Below are 21,919 nucleotides of genomic sequence, written 5' to 3' on the forward strand. Positions count from 1 at the left end.
CAAAGTGTACATCCTTGATTTTTCTTTTTTTGGATAGGGCAATCATGTTGTGGATTCGCGATATCCCTTAAAGAAGACAGATAAATAGAGAAAATGTCGCGAGTATAAAGTGCCCAAAGATGACCCTAATGCTCTCTATCACATCGGTTTAGCACACTGTTCTTATTCTATCTTCCAATTTCAGCGAGAATGAAGTTAAAAATCCTCGTTGCCTTCGGCTGTTTGGTAGCCGGTATGACTACAGATACCTCTGAGGATTCCAGTGTATCAGACCAGCTTCTCCCTACGCCAAAGCCCAATTTTCTCTTCATCATGACCGATGACCAAGATCTGAAATTAGACTCGCTCTCCTACACGCCATTGACTATGAAGCATATGGCACAGAAAGGCACAACCTTCGCCAATCACTTCGTTACTACCGCTCTGTGCTGTCCGTCTCGTGTCAGTTTGCTCACTGGACGTCAGGCACATAATACTAACGTAACCGACGTCCACCCACCCTGGGGTAAGCCAAATCTCCTATCTGTTTTATCTCGGTCTACGTCTGACAGATATTTTCAGGAGGATATCCCAAGTTTATTGAGCGTGGGTTCAATGAGAACTATCTTCCCGTCTGGATGCAACAGGCGGGCTATGATACTTACTACACTGGAAAGTTGATGAACGGTCATTCTCTTGAGAATTACAACAGCCCGTACCCTGCAGGTTTCAACGGTTCAGACTTTGTTCTAGACCCTTACACCTATGACTATATGAATGCCACGTACCAGAGGAATCACGAAGCCCCCGAGAATTATCTGGGACGTCATACCACCGAGGTTCTGCGCGAGAAGGCGATGGGATTCCTAGACGACGCATTAGCTGGTGAACGACCTTTTTTCATGACTGTGACACCCATTGCTCCGCATTCGAACATGAATGGAACGTATGGAGGTGGCGCCGGTCCAATGTGGATGGACGAGCCCATTCCTGAAGAACATCATAAACATCTCTTCCCAGATGCAAAAGTGCCCCGAACAGCAAACTTCAACCCCAAACATGTGAGTGCTTGTTATCGATGACATGTCAAAATACGATACCTAACAACCTTCCTTCGAAAGCCAACTGGCGTGAGTTGGATCCAAGATCTTCCATATCGAAACCAGTCAGTGATAGACTACAATGACCATTACTATCGCCAGCGTCTTCGTGCTCTTCAAGGTGTCGACGAGCTAGTTGACAACCTCATTACACGGCTTGAGAAATCTGAAAAAATCAACAACACCTTCATTATCTACACCTCGGACAATGGTTTCCATATATCTCAGCACCGGCTTCCTCCTGGAAAGACCTGTGGCTTTGAGGAAGATATCCGTGTTCCTTTCATGATGCGCGGACCTGGTATCCCAGAGAACCATGTGGAGGACTCGGTCACCACACATATTGACATTGCACCCACGCTCTTCCAGCTCGCCGGACTTCATCAGAGGTCTGACTTTGATGGGACACCAATGCCAACCTCCAAAACCAGTGGTGATCTTCATGAGCATGTCGCAGTTGAATATTGGGGACAGGCAATGCTCGAAGGTGGCTTGTCAAATCTTGGTACGTCTGCCCATTGCCTCCCTCAATCTCTTTAGTACTAATGCTCATAGGGACCCCCACTGTACCCAACAACACCTACAAGGCTGTCCGTCTGCTTTCCACTGACTACAATTTGTTTTACTCTGTGTGGTGTAATAACGAGCATGAGCTCTATGACTTGACTGTAAGTTTTCTTCAGAACATCATGTTTTTAGATTGACTCAGCTAAACCAATTTCCAAAGGTGGACCCTTACCAGGTGGATAATCTCTGGAAGAGAGATGCCCCAAAAGTGGAGATTCTCGGACGCCCAATACCAGAAGTAGTTCCAAGGTTGGATGCTCTCCTTATGGTGCTCAAGTCATGCCGTGGCTCTGAATGCATCAAGCCCTGGAGTACTCTACACCCGGATGGCTCCGTGGCGAGCCTCAAAGATGCATTAGATCATAAGTATGATCTTTTTTATGAGTCCCAGCCAAAAGTCTCCTTTGGTCGCTGTGCCTATGGCTATGAGGTCGATGCCGAAGGACCCCAGCATGTTCTCGCTATCAGAAATGGGTACAGCTTGGAGGATTGGATTTAAAAAAAACTGAAAGTGCGTCTTCAAAATTGGTCATTCAGCAAAAGAAATCACATATGATGTCGTCCCATTCCTGTTTTCGAGGATATCCGTTGTCATGGTATCTCTTGCTCGAGGCTTTCAGTAATACTAGACTCCGCTTGTTTCAATTGCCATACCTTTCCTACCTTTAGCCTTCTCTTCAAGAATCATGCCGGCTCTTTCGCTATTTACGGAGTACATCAATGCCAAGTTCGCCGACTAGTGGGTCCGCCAGATCCACAAGATTCTCGGCATGAAATTTTGTGAAATCCCTTGCTTTGTATCTCCAAATTTGGGTTCTCAGCTAAAACATTCTCAGCTAAAGCAGTCTTCAAACATACGCAGTCTTAACAGTAGAATATGGTGATTTCAAGTAAAGTAGGAACCCTTAACATGATCTCACTTTCGGAGTACAGCAGGGATAAACATGGATCCAACGATTTCATGACCTGCCTCGGCAGAGGCTGCCTCAACTTCGCGAGTAGTGGCTCGAAGTTTTCCCACAGCAGAAGCCGCGACGTTCCATATGCTGCCCATCGATTTCAGAACTCCTATGTTCAATGCCAAATATGAGTAATGCTTCCCGAATGGCTGTCCAATAGGGGCAGACAGAACAGTCACCTGCACTATAGAGCTGAGGACGAGAGAGCAAGCAAAAAATGGGGTATGACCCGTCACAGACGTAGAAAGAGAAGCGAGCTTGGACAGCTCGACGGCTGCATTGACAATTTTTGCTGTGTGTGTTTGCGCATTCGGCGAGGGAGATGAAATAGGTGGAGGTCTGGAACAAAACACCTCGCCGGTATTTGGGAGGAAGGATACCAAGAGGGATTTGGGGAAGTGGAGATAAATAGAGGCACAATGCATGATCATAGCCGACTGGAAGTCAACTTGATTCACTTTCCCATTCATCTGGAGAATAGTGCTCCTGTCGCCAGGCCATCGGTGAAACCAAGCCGAGATCATTGAGTCTAGTATTTCCAATGTGTCTTCACGGGCATGTGTCTCGCAGGCGACGAGGCATTGCCGGAGAATGAGTGACGCCTCGACACGATAAGCAAGTGATGAAATGCGATCATCATCGGACAATGCCCGGTGGCTCAGATCCTTCGCAGAAATGGAGTAGACCCCGGAGTGACCGTCCACAAACTTCTCATCTTCCGATGGTAGGGACACGTCAGGCATCTCCATGTTGAATTGCAAGGTGCCTCCAATTTGCACGGCAGCAAGGATAGTATCCACGATAAAAATCTCCCACAATGTTCGCCTCATACTCTCAGCACGGGCGGTGCTCTGCATCTCCACGGTATCAGAGAGCTCTCTGCAATGGAGTCCAAGCCTGAAGCTACATTCAATAGCGAAGCCAATGCATTTCTTCGCACATTCGGGGACCTTACGACCATGGAATAGGATACTGAAAAGAAGATATGCCTGCGCTTTTTCCAACGTCAACTCAGCGCTTTCAGTAGATATCCAAAGGTCATTTGAAACCTCGGGGATTTGGCCAGGGGAAATATGGTGTAATCCAATGAGCTCGACAATGTTCACGAGATACTGAGGCGGCGAAGATATAACCCAGAGATCAAAGGGTGGCAGTATCGGATGCGCAGGGTGAAAATACTCATAGAATACTTTTATCAAATGGATGCTCATGTGTGGTAAACTCTGTGGAGGCTCTGAAATATAGGTTGGACAGAGATCACTTGAAGTCAAAGGGGGTAATGACGCATCAGAGAAAAAAGCAGTCTCTTCAATGGCTGGGACATAACACGTATCGAGGCATACAAGTCCACTTGGTTGCCCTCTCCGTCCACGACGTGATGGAACAAAGTGACAAAAGATTGATAAAGCGCGACATCGGTCACATCCCTCTGGATTGCCGTCACATTTGAGATGTTTGTCGCGACAGTTGAGGCATGCCACTGATGTGGCTGCAGTCGTGCTTGTCTGGCTGGGGGAATCCATTTGTTGAAGAGAAAATATGGGAATCAGGGCTTCATCCAAAATTCCCGGGCAGGTTATGAAGTAGTTGTAGATGTTCAGTTTCGGTTTTGTATTTGTCATCTCCCAACTCCACCGGGATGGGATAATTCTTGAGTATCGAAGGGACTCCATCTATCTCCTAGTTGACTCAAGGGGGTATCTTTTACAGTTAATTGGAGTATATAGTCTACTACATGACTGCGTTTCTTCTAATCTTTAGAGTAATACATCACAATGGAGATCATTCAGGATTTATAAATTCGCATGATCATATACGTACTTCTGGTTAGCAGCATCTCTCCTCATTGACAGAGTTGGAAAGTCGACAAAAGCATGAGGCATTAAGAGATATGTCTGCACTTGCCATGGCAACATCTCGCTGCGTGCGAATGAAGAGAGCTTCGGATTTTTTCCCGGATCTCACAAAGCACTCATACAACCCGTGCAAGCCCCATACATTGTTTAGCCGTGCCCGGCGACGAGGAAATCCTGGTTGATAGCCAAGATCTTCCCTAAAGACCAGCTCAGCCTCATCAACATAATTCTGTTCTAACAACAGTGCTCCAAGAGCGTGACGCGACGGTTGGATCCATGCAGGTGGATCACCGTATGGAAGAGCATCCTCCAATTCAACCGCTTCTCTGAGGCTGGAGAAAGCTAGCACATAGTCTCCTTTACGATACTCGAGCTCCCCTTGAAGCATAACTGCAGCAACCTGTAGAACATCAATCTCGCGACTTGGAAGACTGCCCAGTCGAGACGCAGGGACAGCGGCATGCGCAGCTCTGAATTGTAGCAGCATACGCTGTGCTTCTTCGATCTTACCGAGCACACTCAATGCTATCCCTTTTGCATAATATATCATTGCGACGGTTGAGCAAAACAGCGTCTTATCTTCCGGAAGCTCCAGCTGGAGGATATCATCCCAGCGGCCAAATCGAACCAGCACATGCGGCAAGACGCCCAAATAGCTCTCAGCCCAATCAGCTACAGGGGGACTGGTAACTGACAATGAAGTTGGAGTCAAGATTCGGCCAACCATCGTGGCAGCTGAAAGAGCCTCGGTGAAATTTCCCAACATAATAGCAGCATATGCCTTGGCATAGGCGTTATGCGCCCGATACATCGTGTAGAGAACGGAACTGTGTTGGCGCGCAAAGAACCTGTTATCTGCATGAATAGCGGCATCATTGGCCATCATTGCACGGCTATAATCGCCGCAGGCAATGTCGATGTGGCTGGCCATATGGAGAAGATGAGAGCCGTCGGGCACGAGGCGACGGAGGCTATCGGCGGCCTTTATAGCAATTTCGGGGAACGGAGACATCTCCATTAAGTGAATGTAAAGGTGACAGAAAGCCGGGTGCTCCATGCCGCCGTTCTGAGCCATTGCAAGTTCCAAGGCCTGACGAGCCTCGATGGTGCATTCGGCCGGTTTACCTGTTTGGACATCCCACAGGTCTCGAGGTCGTGTACACATGAGAGCTTCAGTGAAAAGAGCAACGACATCTGGGTCTTCGGGGCTGAGGGTGTAGACCAAACGCATCTCGTTGACATAGGCATGGTTTAGTGCATTCAAATCAAGTGGTGACCCTTCAACTGGGAACCTGGCGGTCAGGGCTTTGATTAAGGCGTGTTCGACGGGTGATTTCTTTGAATTTTGTGATATTTCTTGGGCAATCTTCAATGCGACTCTTGCGGCCTTGACGGTCTCGTCCAAATCTCCCTGGTCGAATCGGCTCCAAGCTTTGTTGTAGTTAGGTCCCAGGGCATAGGCCAATCCCCAATAGGCCATGGCGCAGTTGGGATCAGAATCTGCTGCTGCTTTGAAACATCGTGCGCCTTCTTCGTGGTTGAACGAGTAGGACCACTGCAATCCACGGTCAAACCACAGCTGTGCATCGCTCACGGTGGTGCTAATTGGACGATGATATGTACCGAGGTTGTAATACACATCTGCAGTACTCTGTAGCTCAATGGATCGCCTTTAAAAATGTGTCAATTAATGTTAGATTTGACAACGGTGTCAAAAGCAATGGAGCTTACGCCATTTTTGGTACTAGAGATTGTTTGGATCTTCGCCTGAGCTAACTCGAAAATGTCGTCTCGAGTACAGTATTATCAGGATGCATGACACATATTTATATACAATTGGAGGAGACAACGTGCTCTTGATCAATGTAACATATCATACCTGAGATCACTCAGTTTATTGCTGTCAAGTGAGCCCTTGCTTCTGGTTCCACCAATTCGCCGACCTTTCCGGGCTCTCGGAATTCCAAGTTCAAAGCCCGAGACTGTAGCCATGTATTGATTATGAATCCATGCCGATACATTCTGGTAAGATATATTCAGGCATTGTACAAGCACATCGCCAAGGCGCGTGCGCTGTTGGCGTTCCCAGCTTTACCGAAACAGCAGGGTTTAGAGCAGCCATTATAGATCCTTCATAGTATTTTTCATGTGAATTTCCGATTTGAAGAAGAGGATACATCTCCAATTAAAAGTAGACTTTGGAGCTTGGAGCTTGACGTTAAGAAAATGTTCGCTGGTTACCCTCAGACTTTGAGCTGAAAGGCAACAGTCAAAAAAGCATGCTCTTACCTGCTTGTTGGGACAGCACCTCTTCTCTCAGCGATTTTATGCATTATTTGGATGCGGCTGGTACAGAAAGGAATCATCAGGTATTTTTGGAGGTAGAACGCAGCAGATGGTGTATGTCTATGAGACCGTAGATATCCGCGGGCGATTGCCGCTAGTCCGTATACGGCAGTCTAGCCGCCACCCGTCAGACTTTCCATAGACTTCAACCTCACTTTTGAAGAATTGTATTTGGATTCATAACTTATATATTGAATATGAGATTGGTGTATTGGTACAATAAATTCTATGCAAAAGCAAAACATGAGGCGCGTAATTGACGTACCCGTTGGATCCGTATAGACCCACTGTGAGAGGCGTCCGCCATACCACTATGAATCATCGGTGATGTCCACGGGTTCTCTTGGCCACGGCTATAGTACCATTAATCTTGGCCGACTAGTTCTGACTCAATGTCTTATTGTATTTTGTATATAATTTGAATGGCGACTGTCTACATTAGTCTCAAATCTCGAAAACCGGCTTGAAACTCGTTTTGGGACGATGTCGCAAGACAATCCAAGCGAAGTCTCATGTGGCGACGAGGCTATTGAAGAGGCCAACATTAATTATATAAGAGAGTCACCGGAAACTGCGACAGTAGAGTATTACCCAAGTCAATCAAAGCACAATCATGGCTGGCGCCATCTTGTGCGAAATTTCACGCCCGCGTAAGTGTCTCGGGTGTAGGTTATCGACTTTGCTAACTCTTACTCAAGTTGGTTTTCGGTCAATATGGGCACCGGGATTACTTCTATTCTGCTCCATACTCTGCCCTATAATGGCAGATGGCTATATTGGATATCAGTGGTGATATTCTGTTTGAATGTGCTGCTTTTTGCCGTCTTCCTCGCCATCACTATCTTGCGGTATATTCTCTACCCAAAAGCCTTCTACCTCATGATTACCCATCCTGCGCAATCCCTTTTTATTGGGACTTTCCCTATGGGATTTGCCACAATTGTCAATATGGTTTGCTATGTCTGCGTGCCAGCCTGGGGAAACTGGGCTGCTTACTTTGCCTGGGGTCTGTGGATTGCAGATTCTGTTATATCTCTTATGACGTGCTTCGGTATACCATTTATTGTGTACGGTCTATATACAACTTCTCTTTCAAAGATACTAGGGCTGACTCGCTTTCTAGAATGACTCGATCGGCGCACGTCGAACTACAGGAGATGGGCGCCGCTTGGTTACTCCCCATCGTGTCTTGCGTCGTTGCGGCGGCGTCGGGGGGTATCGTGGCTGATATACTCCCAAATCCTCAGCATGCTCTAGGGACTATCATCGCTAGCTATTTTCTATGGGGTGTTGGAGTACCTCTGGCAATGATGATCATTGTTATTTACTTGATGCGTCTTCTGTTTTGCAAACTACCACCCAAAGCAGTGATTGTCAGCACGTTCTTGCCTCTTGGACCTCTTGGTCAAGGTGGCTACGGGTTAGTATCACAATATTTGGAAATTCTGAATGACACACTAACATCATTCTTTCCTACATAGAATTCAAAAGTTGGGGATCGCTGTGAAAAGAATCTTCCCGCTTACAGGGACGTTAAGTCCCGGATCAGGTGATACTTTCTATGACCTCGGCTTCCTCGTGGCTCTTCTCATGTGGTCATTCGGTTGTCTATGGTTGTTCTTTGCAGTGGCAACCATTCTTCGGTCGAGAAAATTTCCATTCAACCTCGGATGGTGGGCATTCACCTTCCCGCTCGGCGTCTTTACAAACTGCACCAACCAACTTGGCCAAGAAATGCCCTCCAGGTTCTTCAGGGTCCTGGCAACCGTAAGCTATCTGAATGGTCAGTTTTTCGTCTTCAAATGGCTAACTCATTCTAGATACTGGCTGTTAGTGTTGTATTATTATGGATCGTGGTCTCTGTTTTCACCATAAAGGGGGCTTTTGATCGCAGTCTATTCGTGGCACCCTGTCTGGCCGACTTCCAGGAGTATGAGCCTAAGAAGTTCCAGAAAGAGAAGCAATGATCAAAGGCAATTGATTTTCCGTATTACAACGAGGATATCGATTCCCAAAATGCGTTTCTTTGCTTTCAATTAGACCAATCAACTATTTTTCAAAGACCGCCAACTGCTATCTAGAGACAAATTCTGAGATACCAGGTATATTTTTTTCATAGTAAGTACCTCTGGTCAAAGCTTCGTAGAGTTAAGGCATTTACCCAGAGTACTTGATGACCCTGTCAAGGACCCTAAAAATTAGGTATCTTTTGTATCTCTTGCCCATCCAAAGGATACTTGGGCACCATGTATAGATTTTTTTTAACCAAAGAGTAAGAACGTATGATATGAGTATGGCTTAATTGATCCAATAAGGAAAAACGCATAAACATTGTATATGACGTTTAAGTACACTTTGTATGGGTACGACATACAAAAGATACCAAATTTTGAGATCTGCGGTCTGCACTGAGGTTGGGTGCTTGGCACGGCGATGGACCCTTTCTGTTGGCATTGCCTTGTTATTTATTTAAAGATTGTAAGCTTGGAAGATTCGGGACAAGCAATGCTGACTGTGAATGCCAACTATCAATGCTCAGAGGATGATAAATGAACTGTCTTGGGATCTCCCAGAAACACTCCCGGTGGGCTAAATCCGGAGAAAGCCCACCGGCCCCACGTATGGCTTAGACAGCACCCCTCTTCACCTTATATAGGACCCTGTTCGGCTGTTCAGAGGTCCATCAACTCAACAACTCTTTGATTGTCCACTCACCATGTCTGCTGCCAAGTCATTCCGTCAAATCCTTGGCGCACCCCCTTCCACTGCTTCTACCAGTGATTCAACTCTCATCATCATCGATGCTCAGAACGAGTACGCCACAGGCCTTCTCGCTGTTGAGAAAGTCAGCGAATCTCGCAAGGTCATTTCCAAGCTATTGGAAAAATATCGACAGAATGGAAATGGCAAGAACATCGTCCATGTTGTCCACGAAGTGCCTGCCGGTGCACCTGTCTTCACACCCGGCACTACTCTCGCACAGGAATTTGAAGAGTTGACGCCCAAGCCGAACGAGAAAGTGGTCACCAAGAATTTCCCCAGTTCTTTTGCCAAGACCGATCTGCATGAATACCTGCAGGGACTGGGAGAAGTAGGCCAGAAAATTGTACTGGTCGGCTACATGGCACACGTTTGCATTTCTACTACCACACGTGCTGGTAGTGAGCTGGGATATGATGTGCTCATTGTGGGGGAGGCTGTGGGCGATCGCAACATCCCCGGTGCAAATGCGGAGACTGTAGTCTCTGTGGTTCTCAGCGAGTTGGGCGATGCATTTGCCACAATTGTCTCTGAAAGTGAGATCAGCTCTTGATCTGGTGGATTGAAGTTTGTCTTTTGTACACGAAACTTACAACTTATGAACAACTGAGACTACTTAAATATTGGACTGATTCTGTCTTCTTTCGGCACGTAGGATGTTTAGACTCAATTAGAGAGCTCCTGGCATAAAAAGGAAGCCAATAGAGGCTCACAGTCAAGAATATAGACTGACCTGTATATAACACTATTTTGAGGTGGTAATCACTGATCTTGCCTGGGCAGAATATTCGCGGCTTGACTTGATCTTATTGCCACCGGCAAAACTGTCACAGATGTAGGGAACTACTATGTAGAATATCTACAAAACCTAGAATAGCACTGCAATATACGTAGCTGAACAACATTTAATTTCCTACGCAGACACACAGGCAGATTTGAAGCTGTCACAATATCGGATAGATATGTATTCTCTCGTAACAATTTAAGATTTCTTTACGCCTTTCCCCATGATGTAACATATCGCACATTTTCATATAACTTCTCTGGCCGATGAAAAAACTTCCCTGGCCGATGGCCTACCACAACCATCTCTTCGGTACCAACATCCGTGGATGTCGCTGAAATGGTCAATGAGTCAAGTTCGTGATGTCTTAGTTTCCAACTCCGCAAAAGCACCAGGCAAAGAAAAGCCCCTATATACATGAAGCCGGTAAACAACTGCGTGCCTAAATATTCACGGAGGCCAGATGTGCGAAGCTCAAGCCCGATAGCTTCACCGACTGTATGCAATTATTAGTCAAATAGTCAAGCTTGAAGGGGAAGCTCATGAAAAAAGCCATACAAGTTGCAGGGATAGCGCAGGTCAACCACATAATAGCTAAACCTGATTGAAGGTCGTTTAGACCGACCACTTCTGCGGCCACTGGGCCCACCACCTAGCGAGGATTAGTATGGAACAGAACACTCATCAACAAAATTACGACTCACAGTCCAGAAGGTGCCAAAGAATATACCTGCAAGCAGAGCAAAAGTTATAAGAGATGCATATGTTCGAGCAAACACCCATAACAAAAGACAAAGCAAGCCACTGATGCAAGTAGCAAAAGCAGCTATATTGATCCGTCCAATTCGATCACTCAGGAGACCCACCGCAGGACGACCAAACATCTGTCCGATATTCATAACAGCCGTGACAATGGAGCCTTGAGTGGAAGTCAGACCGATACTTCTTCCGTAAGTGGCAAGCGAGAACCAGATAACCATAAACCCCATCACACTGAAGAAGCTCCATCCAATAAACAACCACATTTCGTAACGGAGATAAAGCCGGAAGTTGATTTTTGGCATTTGGTACGCACCCACCCCCTGCGGATTCCTGTCTCGAATGACGAGCACGCAGAGAGCGTTGACTACCAACTGAATAATTGCCAGGATACGATAGGACCAAGGAATGCCAAATTGGGCCAGCATAGCATGCGTGGCTAGGGAATAAATAAGCCCACCAGTTCCACTACCAGCGGTACATATCCCTGCTGCGAGACTGCGGTTTTTGTCGAACCATTGGGGAATCAGGAAGGTTGTGGAAAGATACTGAATTCCCAGTCCCCAGCCAAAACAAACGCCTTGGCTCAAGTATAGATGCCAGATCTTCGTGCTCCAGGACGCACCTAGCAGCGCGGCGGTTTCGAGAATGACGCCAAAGGCCATTGTCATTTTGAGGCCAAAACGATGATGGAGGATTGTGACTAGAGGGGAAATCATGAGTGCTTGTGATGCGGCAAGGCCCCCGATGAAAGCGTAATCGAGTGTTCTGCTCCCCACGAATGTCGAATGCGAGGTAAAGTAGGCTAGAAACACGCCATAGCTCTGGAGATTCATTAGCCTTCTTAGGTGTCTTTCAGTTCTTAATAATTTGGTTGACCTACGGAGAGGATTCCCCAGTGGTGGGCATTATTCCAGAAAACAGCGACGACGATGATCCAGGCCTGAGGGCCATCAATATCGGAGGTCATGAGCAAAACCTGTATCACGGGAGAGAGAAACTCCGTTTTAAGAATGGGTTGATACGTTTATATTGTGCTGAGAGATGAATTGAGATTAAGGGTGCGCCAGGTGGGTTGTATCAGATGGCTAGAAGGAAACTTCTTCCTCCTATCCAGTGCGTATCGGCCCGATCATCTAAACATAAAAATGACCAAATAAAGAATGTCGCCGAAGAATAGAGGTGGATGTGGATGATTTGAAAGCCTTGCGAGATCCATCATTCGCGGTCCAATATGCCATGGGTGGGATGGGTCTGTGGGATAGTGGGATAGTGGGATGATGACTGAGATACAAGACTCATCTGGGCACTCGAGATTACACGTATCTCGACAGGTCAATCTGAAACATTTGGTATTGCTCTCCACTTTGAATTGATCATCAGGGCTGCCGCTTATGAAGAAATTGACACACATTGCACAGTTTGTCATTCCGTCCATGGTGGGACCTCGGAATGAAGAATAAGGTAGTCATTGGGAATAGCAAAGTATATAAGTCTTCTGAGAGCACTGCTGCTCTACTTTTTACATCAACGTTCTTCTATCATTGTATCAATCCAATAGTCTGGCATCATGTCCACCTTCAAAGGCAACGTTTCCATCACCCACATCACGACTGCCACAGCGATCATTAACATCGACGGTGTGCGCTTCCTCACCGATCCTGTATTCTGCCCTGCAGGCTCTGAGTACCTCTACGATGGCTGGTCCAAGGCCCCCAACCTTGTTGACTTTGGCTTCAAGGGTGCACCTCCAGTAGGTATTCTGCGCAGCTTTGAAGGACCAGCCCTCCAATTGCACGACCTTCCACCCATCGATGCAGTCTTGCTGAGCCACGAAGATCACGTCGACAATCTGGATCCTCTAGGCCGCCAGTTACTCGACGGCCGCCATGTCTTCACCACGCCTGATGGTGCGCACAACCTCCAGCCACGCCCTGGCGTCATCGGCCTTCGCCCTTGGCAGACCGTCTCCGTCAGACTTGGGGGCAAAGATTTCCGCATCACCGGCACCCCTTGCAAGCACTTCCCTGGTGGTGAAGTGACTGGTTTCATAATCGAGTGCGACTCTTTCGGTGTTAATGAGGCTGGTCTACCAAATGCGGTATACTTCTCTGGCGATACCGTGTGGATTGACGAGTTGGCGGAGATCAAGAACAAGTGGCATGTATCTATCGCCGTCTTGAATCTGGGAAATGCGCTTTTCGAGCACCCTAACGGTGTGCTGCAAATCACCTTCGATGGGAAGCAAGCTGCTCACTTGATGCGTGTACTGAATGTCGACCGGATGGTTCCTATCCACTTTGAATCGTGGGAACATTTCACTGAGCATAAGGCAGAGTTGGCGGAGGTCTTTGATTTGGAAAAGGTGTCAGAGAAGGTTTGCTGGCTTACTCCTGGCGAGGAAACCCCCGTTGTGGCAAGGTAGTGAGTAGGTGGAAGCTCTTCGTGATGTTGAGTATGGTCAATCAGACAGAATGTTCGAAAAGTTTTGATTATTTTCTTGATATTTAGTTCAATTCATTAGCTTCGTTTTTCACACTGGGCCTTCTCCTGATGTTCCTTCTAAAGCCAAGGTTCAGAGCGGTAGAAACCCTAGACAGCTGTGTTGTGACAAGAATCACTCTCAGAGGAGAACTCTTTCAAATCATAGAACCCCGAAATGGTCAATTCCACCAATTTTCATCGGTTTCCAATAATCTCCCACTTTGTGAGATCCAATTGGTATCCCTAGGGTCATCCGATTTGTCTTCTCTTCTAGAATATATCAAAAGTAGTCGAGACAGTTCCGCATTCGAACCAGCATCCCATAAATTTCTCCTATCCGGCAAGGGAAATTGTAGATCAGAGAGGCGAAATGGTCGACCATCAGAGTCCTCCAAGCAATTCACCCCTCCACAAAGCCGAGAAACCTTGTACAAGGCCAAACCCAACCTTTTGATCTCTTCGACTCCCACCCACATGCAGGTAATTGACTCGACGTTTCGGTACCTTGTAACCATATTAGGATAGTAAAAGATGTTGTTTCGCAGACAGGTTGCGACCAGAGCGGAGAGGATTTGACGATCGGACACAGGTAATGCCAAGCTGAGGTTAAGTTCGAGGCCAATCGGACTCGATGTCAGTAATGAGAATATGATGTAGAGAAGAATGCCTTGGTAGGTTCCAACGGGCCATCGTGACGTTGGGCTGTCCGGACCTTCGTTATCGTGATCCTCTTCCACCGGCGATTGTTCCCAGTTGTCCTGCGGATCAACAGTCAATGAATTGTACAATTTTTTCAAACCGAACAAGTGCTTTTCGAGGGCTTACCCGCTGTGAGGAAATCGCCATTCCTAGCTTATAATGCAAATCCCGAGCATCTTGCCGCGCCTCCGGGCTCCCACTAACCCAAAGGCCAATCATTAAGACTGCCTGAAGCAGCAATGGGGGTTCGTCAGGGATACTGAAGGTATGTCGATGTAAAATCGGCCAGTGTTGATGAAAATGCGAGAAGTAAAGATGTATGTAGTGGTCGACTTGAGCGGTATTCTCGAGGGAAGCAGTGATCAGATCCTCTCCACCATTATCCTCCAAGACTTCGGGGTCTGGTTGAGCCGGTTCCATACCGGGGAGGGGTGGACCATCAAAAATACACACGCGATTTCTCAAAGAACACTCTGTACATGGTAAGCCCCCCTGGCACCGCGCTTTGGTCGTACGACATCTCACGCAGGCCTTTGTGGCGCGAGGGAGAGATTGTCCTGGGGTTTCATGGTCGCGACGAATATGACGTCTAAGACTGTCACTAAATAGCTATCTGTTAGCGAGTGATCAGAGCGATCTTAATTCCAGAATCACTCTACCTGCGAGAAAATACCCGACCACAGATTGAACAAGTGCGATGATGACTTCCACGATGTTGTGCTTCATGACGTCGGAGATGCTCTTTACGACGGTAGCTCGATGTACAGCCAGGAACCTGGCATTGAAATTGTGGCATATTATCACCTTGGTCAATCTTTAGAAATCCAGGAGATGTGAACATGGAGAAGTACAAGTATCGCCATCCCACCGGATATCCCACCGGATGAGAGTGGGGCAGTGGCGGCGATGCAGTTTAGTCATCATTTTCGCCGAGATCCAAAGCAAACTGTTTATAGCCAAAATTGATTTCAGAGTTGATTTTTTGTGGATATAAAATCATGAATCATATAAATGCAAAGTGACATAATTTTCCTATCAGCTCCAGTGGTATAGATCTGAACAGGAATCAGAATTTCGAATGATCAAGCTTCGGACAAAGAATATAGATAACTGGCCCAAGCCCAAAAAGGCAAAACTAACCGGAAGAGGTAATCCACCAAGAATATGTGGGGTAGCTCAGGCACCAGGTACCTATTTTCCTTGTCGCTACATGTATATACGCATGTCCCTATGTCCACATGTACCTCCTCCGTATATCAGGACAATATCCTCCGTTCAAAATCATCATAGGTCAAAGGTGATACGGGGTTGCAAAGGGCACGTTCCACAAGCTAGTCCCAAATGTCAACGGAATCAACATTGCAATGGATTCTAGGCAGCAAAATTAATGTCGTTGTAGAACCACTATAACACTACAGGTAGCCCTATAAGAGTAAGGAGTAAACAGATCAGCCCTATGGTGGGTCCAAGCGTTCAGCCCTATGAGACTTTGACACTTTCCCTTGCACCAGAATCATCATCGTCTCTCCCATATTTCATGTCCCACCGTTTCTCTCAAATCGGAGTAACTAATCACCAAGACACGTCTGACGCGAGAATGACCTACTTTCCAGACCTGCCGTGATTGGTCAAAGTCAATCATCGTGGTCAATCAACACTAAAATCACGACATTGCCGGTACCGAAGTATATGGGCTATCAGCCCTATGGTCCGGGTCTTATGGACTCAATATGGCCGTTCTTACTGGGCATTCCCCTTTTCTTCTTCTTTCTTCAGCTCATCTTCTCTCTAGCAATCTGGAGAGCTGCCGGTGGTGACCTTCCAGACTACGAAGAACCGAAGAAGACCCGACGCAACAATGGCGGAGACTATCTCGACTCGAGTCGGCCACGCTTTCGCAAAGCTTTTACGAATTGATATAAGTTCAACTCCTGTTGTGAGAGACGAACCCAGAACATATGGCTATTACGAGCATGAACCCACCGTGGGCGACTGGTTTCGAGGTCATACACCCACCACTCCTCAAATTTGTCGTTACATCTGGGGTCTCTTCCCTTTCCTCCATTGGATCGGGTATTACAATGTGCAATGGCTGATTGGAGATCTCGTGGCAGGTGAGAAAGGTCAAATTGATTGGGACAGGTCAAATCTGTACAGAGACAAGGCTGATTTATAGCTCTCGACAGGCATTACTGTTGGTGCTGTGGTCATTCCACAGGGTATGGCATACGCTGAATTAGCCAAGTTACCCCCAGAGTACGGTCTGTACTCTTCATTCATGGGGGTCTTGATCTATTGGTTCTTTGCAACGTCTAAGGACATCACTATTGGTGTAAGAACAATCCCTCTTTTTCTCATGGTAATTGAAAAGACTGACACTTTCAGCCTGTGGCGGTCATGTCTACGCTCATGGGTTCAATAATCATCAGGGTTCAAGCTGTTCACCCCGAAATCCCTCCACCAGTCCTTGCTTCCGCTCTGGCAATCATTTGTGGTGCCATAGTATTATTCCTCGGGTTGCTTCGTCTTGGCTTCATCGTCGACTTTATTCCTCTCCCTGCCATCACTGCTTTCATGACTGGGTCCGCGATCAATGTCTGTGCTGGCCAGGTAAAGACGGTTCTCGGAGAGAAAGCCCATTTCTCTACGCGTGGGGCGACGTACAAGATCATCATCGATACGCTGAAGCACCTTCCATCCGCTCGGATGGACGCTGCTATGGGTCTCACAGCTTTGGCAATGCTCTATGGCATACGGTCTGCTTGCAACTATGGAATGAGGAAGAAGCCCCACAAGGCTAAACTGTTCTTCTTTTTGTCCACATTGCGCACTGCCTTCGTCGTTCTTTTTTACACCATGATCAGCGCTGCGGTCAATCTCCATCGACGCAATCACCCTGCCTTTAAGCTCCTTGGTAATGTTCCCCGGGGATTCAAGGCCGCTGGGGTTCCTAAAATAGATGTTCCAATTATCAAGGCATTTGTTGGTGAGCTCCCTGCCGCTGTGATTGTTCTGTTGATTGAACACATTGCTATCTCGAAATCGTTCGGTCGTGTCAACAATTATACGATCGACCCATCCCAGGAGTTTATTGCGATCGGCATATCAAACCTACTAGGTCCGTTCCTGGGTGCATACCCAGCTACAGGCTCCTTCTCACGAACTGCCATCAAAGCAAAGTGCGGCGTACGCACTCCCCTCGCGGGTGTGATCACTGCCGTTGTCGTACTTCTTGCCATATATGCGCTACCAGCATTGTTCTTCTTCATTCCAAAAGCATCCTTGTCAGCCGTGATCATCCACGCAGTGGGCGACCTCATCACACCTCCACATGTCACATATCAGTTCTGGTGTGTATCTCCAATTGACGCACTCATCTTCTTCATGTGCGTTATCGTAATCATATTCTCAACTATCGAAACCGGAATTTACTGCACAATCGGCGTATCACTGGCAGTACTCCTCTTCCGACTCGCGAAAGCCCGCGGCCAATTCCTTGGCTATGTCCAGGTGCATTCGGTCGTGGGTGACCATATTCTCAACGCATTCCAAGAGGACTCGAAGACTGCATTCGAAGATGACACCCACATTTCCCGAAGAGTCTACCTTCCAACTGAAAATGAAGATGGCACAAACCCCCGAATCAAGATTCACCAGCCAGCCCCAGGAATATTCATCTACAGAGTCTCCGAGGGTTTCAACTACCCCAATGCAAACCACTACACAGATCACCTCGTCGCCCACATATTCAAAGAAACCCGTCGTACAAACCCGCAAGCATGGGAAACACCAGGTGACAGACCCTGGAACGACCCGGGTCCAACCCGCGCCGAACGCAAAATCCTCATGGCAGTGGAAGCACCCACTTCCCCACTCCCAACTCTCCGCGCCATAATCCTCGATTTTGCTGCCGTCAATAATGTAGATGTCACATCCGTGCAGAACCTTATCGACGTCCGTAACCAACTAGACCGCTGGGCATATCCAGACAGCGTGCAATGGCACTTCGCGCACATCCAAAACAGATGGACGAAGCGTGCTCTCGCAGCCGCTGGGTTCGGGTTCCTCGCCGTCTCGGACGGATCAGGTCCCCGTTGGCAGAGGTCGATCTTTAACGTTGCGGAGATATTGGATATCGGTCTACCCAATTCGGAACCTCAGTCTCAGGTCATCGGGCTGAAAGAGGACTGGTCAAATGATGTGGAGACTGGCCTGAAAGTGCAGGAGGAGAGTGCTTCCTCGTCGATTATGGGTGTCTCTGAGGATGATATTCAGGTTGTGCGGGCTGGGGAGAGGGATGCAAAGATCGACACTCATCGTCGCCGCGGTCGATCTGGTGTCGGCACTGGTATGGCTGTTGTCGATGGGATCAATCGGCCTTTCTTCCATGTGGATTTAACGAGTGCTCTGAAGAGTGCTGTGGCTGGTTGTTAGGAGATGTACGCTGGCATGGCGTGTTCTTGCTTCACTAATATTTGCTATCTTCCAAGGTTTCATGCTGTCTTTACTAGCTTTGATTACTATTAGAGACTATCCTTAGCTATAACAAAAATTCTGATTCAACGAAGACCAAATATGTCTTGCAATTTTATCAATTCAATCTCGGTCTATTTCATGAAACTTCGATCAAACAACTCTACTAGCAATTCTAGCCAAACAGGAACATATTGTGTGTGTGTGCTCCGCAGAGCTTTTATGGCCAAGTGACTATTTATTCACCGCAACTCTGCTCGAACGACCTTCTAGGGCTCGAGACTGGCGGTGTCAGATCTCGATCGCGTAGATCGAAGACTAGTCCTAATTGCGTATAGCTGGTGGATGCGGACGATCTTATCTGTGTTAGTGGCTGGAGAAGGGTCACTTGGATGAAAAGCCTCTTCAAGACACCAATTACTACCTACAACAGACAGTCACATATTAAGGCAGGTTACATATGTGTATTCGGAAGATCATTTTGCAAGAATTGATCCCTACTTTCAGTGCCATGGCAGTTGTTGATCAACAAAGTTGAGGACAAACAACCCACATCCGTGTGATAACATGTCTCAGAGAACTGCACAAATGAGTACTTGCGACCCGTCAATACCGTGAGTTATGCCATTTGAATCTCCCCGAAAGAATTAACTAACCCATCTCAAGGGGATAGAAAAAGCACGCTCGTACCGGTACCCGATGTATCCGACGTATCCGTTCACAGCTCACGCATCCCTCAACGCGAACGCGATTCGAGTGCTCGATACTCTGTTGGCACATGAGCTATGCATAGCGCTTTCTACCGAGCTAAGCGCCTCGCTCCGCGCCCGATTCCTCGCTACCTGACTCTCCCAGACAAGTCTAGATCTAGCAGGTTGGTGCACATCATATTCACAGCCTCGAGATGGCTAGATCTGTGATGACGGGAAACCCTGGAGCCTACAATATGTCCAATGACCCGTCTACATAGTGCAGGCCTGCCCCTAGTGCCGTATGTGACAGGGACGGTGAACCTTTAGGGCTGGTTGTGTGACAGCTTTCGGCGAACTGGATCAAGACTGTATCGGGTGGTTTCGGTGCAATACCCGGTGCAGAGATAAAGATCACACTTGCGCTGATCAAGGACGTGTGTACACCGTGGTTGTTGCGAGGGTTGATGCTTTCGGGCAGGTCGGGAAGGGTGGTTGGCCCTTATTGCGGTAGGTGTTGTTTCTGGCAGATCATAGGCCGCTGCTCATGGCCTTTCTCGTTCGAAAAAGACGCGTTGGGTGATGAACATGTTTGGATGATGTTAGTACGAAATACTCTATCCTAGCATTTTGAGTTCGTGGGGGCGGATATGTCGACGAGATAACGACTATGAGATTAGGCATGCGTTGTCCAACGCATCAGCTGTAACAGGTCGCGCTGCCGCTAGGCTTGTGATTGCATGTGTTCCTGCCGAGGGCGTGGTGCGGTTTAAGGGAAGCTTATGTGTGCTGACTGGGGGCACAGTTCATCTTATGGTGAAATTGAGAGTGGATATTTAAGAAAGAGACTAAGCTATGGATACTGTGTGTGTCTTATCGATTTACGGCAATACTGCGTATACGATTATACTGAGGCTATACGGGATGCCAACTGGCCTTATGACCTCACGGCATGTCAATGATGAGTTGATGAGTCGCCGAGTATGCAATTACCATACCGTAATTTTGTATTTTACCCGATTACACCCGGTTCCGGAGCCCCTTATCTCGATACCTCTAGACAGCTCCGGCTCAAAGCTTCTTTTTGATACTCAATTGTCTTGTTCCAATTGCAATTCATACTCTCTGACAATTATGCTCAATTCCCATCTCAATGACCTAAATTACTTCAGGTAAGGCAAAGCGCGTAACGACTGCACCCTGAAATCGAGCTTGTGTGGGTCCCGCCAAGCTGCGATCAGCCGAAATTACCAAAAATCGAATTTCCGGAAGAAATGCGAAGAGCCTCTGGTTAGCCCGTTTGGGACACTCTAATTTGGGTGTGAAAGTTTTATTTGACTGGGGGTAGGCCTGTCTATATAAGGGTCACCAGCCCCGTTGCAAAGGGAGGGTAGATTGAATGACCGTTCACCGCGTTACTCTGAATGTTCTGTAATCTCCTTTAGGGCAATCCGGAAAGACCAGTTTTCACGATAGTTCGGGTTATGGCGGGTCAAAATTCCAGTCTAAGTGGACCGGCGAAAGCGAGGACACGACAACCCGGTTTTTTGCTTTTTTTTTAACTCCTTTTTTCCCTGTCTTTTTTTTTCATCTGAGCTCACCCCCTACCATAAATCTATATAAGAATCAAGCAGTACCTGCAGGTCCAATGCATGATTTCTTTCCCTCGGCAAGCCATCAGACCGAAAGCTATCGGGGTACCGGATCCGTCCAGAATTACGTATGTTCCAAATGTGACCACTCGGTGAGGTGGATTCCCGAGGGATGAAAGGGGAGACAATATCCACCCTCAATCCACATTATTTGTCTCCTTTCGGCCGGTCCACTGGTGGTTGCCCAGTGACTCCGTAGTTGGTGGACCTGGAATCCGAGTCGGGCCGGTTTGGGCGACGCCGGGAACAAATCCAAGGAAAATAGCGGACCCGAGTGGATTATGATTGGTTGAGAGCAGCTTGTTAGTGGACCGGTCCACTGGATTGGAACATGCTTAAGATCCACTGCAAGGGCAGAATTAGTATTTTCTTTTTTATTTCTATTTTCTTTTTTAATCGTCATGTAATTTTATTTCATCCCTTTATTCAGCGTCTTATACCACAACGGGCATACGTATATGGCCAATTGAATTAAGGACACTAAGTAAGTTCCCCTGTAAAAAGTGAAGGGTCATCTTTACATGCAGGGGACATCCTGAAAGAAGACCCATAAGCCCTCAAAAAAAAACCAGTGGACCCAGTTGGAACGATACCCGACTGATTCCGACAGGTCTCGATACACGGTAAGAATGGGAAAAACGAAAGCAAAACCGATGAAAACGAGACGAATACAGACCAAAACGATCCCCAGCATTCCTTCATAGTGTGATTTGCGTATGAAATACTCCGGAGTCCACGCACAACCTAGGGCTTTTTTCTTACCTTACACATACACTAAGACCGACTAGGAGGCGGACGGGCGAAAATTTGGC

The 21,919-nt window shown here is 47.3% G+C and overlaps 10 protein-coding genes across 10 annotated transcripts; 6 read left to right on the plus strand and 4 right to left on the minus strand.

Moving 5' to 3' along the window:
• Nucleotides 1–189: 189 nt before the first annotated feature.
• Nucleotides 190–2,145, plus strand: N7500_001154 (sulfatase family protein; the record flags this gene model as incomplete). The annotated part of the gene is made up of 5 exons (XM_056672300.1): nucleotides 190–505; nucleotides 562–1,040; nucleotides 1,101–1,584; nucleotides 1,635–1,747; nucleotides 1,807–2,145. The coding sequence occupies 5 exons, from the start codon at nucleotides 190–192 to the stop codon at nucleotides 2,143–2,145; spliced, it is 1,731 nt and encodes a 576-aa protein (XP_056537873.1).
• Nucleotides 2,146–2,562: 417 nt separating this feature from the next.
• N7500_001155 (fungal specific transcription factor domain-containing protein) lies at nucleotides 2,563–3,816 on the minus strand (the record flags this gene model as incomplete). The annotated part of the gene is made up of 1 exon (XM_056672301.1): nucleotides 2,563–3,816. One exon carries the CDS (start codon nucleotides 3,814–3,816, stop codon nucleotides 2,563–2,565), a length of 1,254 nt encoding a protein of 417 aa, XP_056537874.1.
• A 616-nt stretch (nucleotides 3,817–4,432) lies between these two features.
• On the minus strand, nucleotides 4,433–6,197 carry N7500_001156 (tetratricopeptide repeat protein; the record flags this gene model as incomplete). The annotated part of the gene is made up of 2 exons (XM_056672302.1): nucleotides 4,433–6,131; nucleotides 6,193–6,197. The coding sequence occupies 2 exons, from the start codon at nucleotides 6,195–6,197 to the stop codon at nucleotides 4,433–4,435; spliced, it is 1,704 nt and encodes a 567-aa protein (XP_056537875.1).
• A 1,093-nt stretch (nucleotides 6,198–7,290) lies between these two features.
• On the plus strand, nucleotides 7,291–8,774 carry N7500_001157 (TDT family transporter; the record flags this gene model as incomplete). Its single annotated transcript, XM_056672303.1, has 5 exons — nucleotides 7,291–7,457; nucleotides 7,506–7,874; nucleotides 7,931–8,227; nucleotides 8,289–8,574; nucleotides 8,628–8,774. The coding sequence occupies 5 exons, from the start codon at nucleotides 7,291–7,293 to the stop codon at nucleotides 8,772–8,774; spliced, it is 1,266 nt and encodes a 421-aa protein (XP_056537876.1).
• Nucleotides 8,775–9,523: 749 nt separating this feature from the next.
• Nucleotides 9,524–10,120, plus strand: N7500_001158 (putative isochorismatase family hydrolase; the record flags this gene model as incomplete). The annotated part of the gene is made up of 1 exon (XM_056672304.1): nucleotides 9,524–10,120. The coding sequence occupies one exon, from the start codon at nucleotides 9,524–9,526 to the stop codon at nucleotides 10,118–10,120; it is 597 nt and encodes a 198-aa protein (XP_056537877.1).
• Nucleotides 10,121–11,013: 893 nt separating this feature from the next.
• On the minus strand, nucleotides 11,014–11,781 carry N7500_001159 (uncharacterized protein; the record flags this gene model as incomplete). The annotated part of the gene is made up of 1 exon (XM_056672305.1): nucleotides 11,014–11,781. The coding sequence occupies one exon, from the start codon at nucleotides 11,779–11,781 to the stop codon at nucleotides 11,014–11,016; it is 768 nt and encodes a 255-aa protein (XP_056537878.1).
• An 899-nt stretch (nucleotides 11,782–12,680) lies between these two features.
• N7500_001160 (MBL fold metallo-hydrolase) lies at nucleotides 12,681–13,535 on the plus strand (the record flags this gene model as incomplete). Its single annotated transcript, XM_056672306.1, has 1 exon — nucleotides 12,681–13,535. One exon carries the CDS (start codon nucleotides 12,681–12,683, stop codon nucleotides 13,533–13,535), a length of 855 nt encoding a protein of 284 aa, XP_056537879.1.
• Nucleotides 13,536–13,773: 238 nt separating this feature from the next.
• Nucleotides 13,774–15,134, minus strand: N7500_001161 (Zn(II)2Cys6 transcription factor domain-containing protein; the record flags this gene model as incomplete). Its single annotated transcript, XM_056672307.1, is given in 3 exon segments — nucleotides 13,774–14,403; nucleotides 14,420–14,902; nucleotides 14,967–15,134. 3 exon segments carry the CDS (start codon nucleotides 15,132–15,134, stop codon nucleotides 13,774–13,776), a joined length of 1,281 nt encoding a protein of 426 aa, XP_056537880.1.
• Nucleotides 15,135–16,151: 1,017 nt separating this feature from the next.
• N7500_001162 (SLC26/SulP family anion transporter) lies at nucleotides 16,152–18,727 on the plus strand (the record flags this gene model as incomplete). The annotated part of the gene is made up of 3 exons (XM_056672308.1): nucleotides 16,152–16,407; nucleotides 16,480–16,625; nucleotides 16,679–18,727. 3 exons carry the CDS (start codon nucleotides 16,152–16,154, stop codon nucleotides 18,725–18,727), a joined length of 2,451 nt encoding a protein of 816 aa, XP_056537881.1.
• Nucleotides 18,728–20,379: 1,652 nt separating this feature from the next.
• N7500_001163 (uncharacterized protein) lies at nucleotides 20,380–21,017 on the plus strand (the record flags this gene model as incomplete). The annotated part of the gene is made up of 3 exons (XM_056672309.1): nucleotides 20,380–20,627; nucleotides 20,667–20,745; nucleotides 20,901–21,017. The coding sequence occupies 3 exons, from the start codon at nucleotides 20,380–20,382 to the stop codon at nucleotides 21,015–21,017; spliced, it is 444 nt and encodes a 147-aa protein (XP_056537882.1).
• Between the last annotated feature and the right edge of the window lie 902 nt (nucleotides 21,018–21,919).

Source organism: Penicillium coprophilum (genome assembly GCF_028826855.1).
Source record: "Penicillium coprophilum strain IBT 35676 chromosome Unknown utg000001l_segment0_segment0, whole genome shotgun sequence".
Lineage (NCBI taxonomy): Eukaryota > Fungi > Ascomycota > Eurotiomycetes > Eurotiales > Aspergillaceae > Penicillium > Penicillium coprophilum.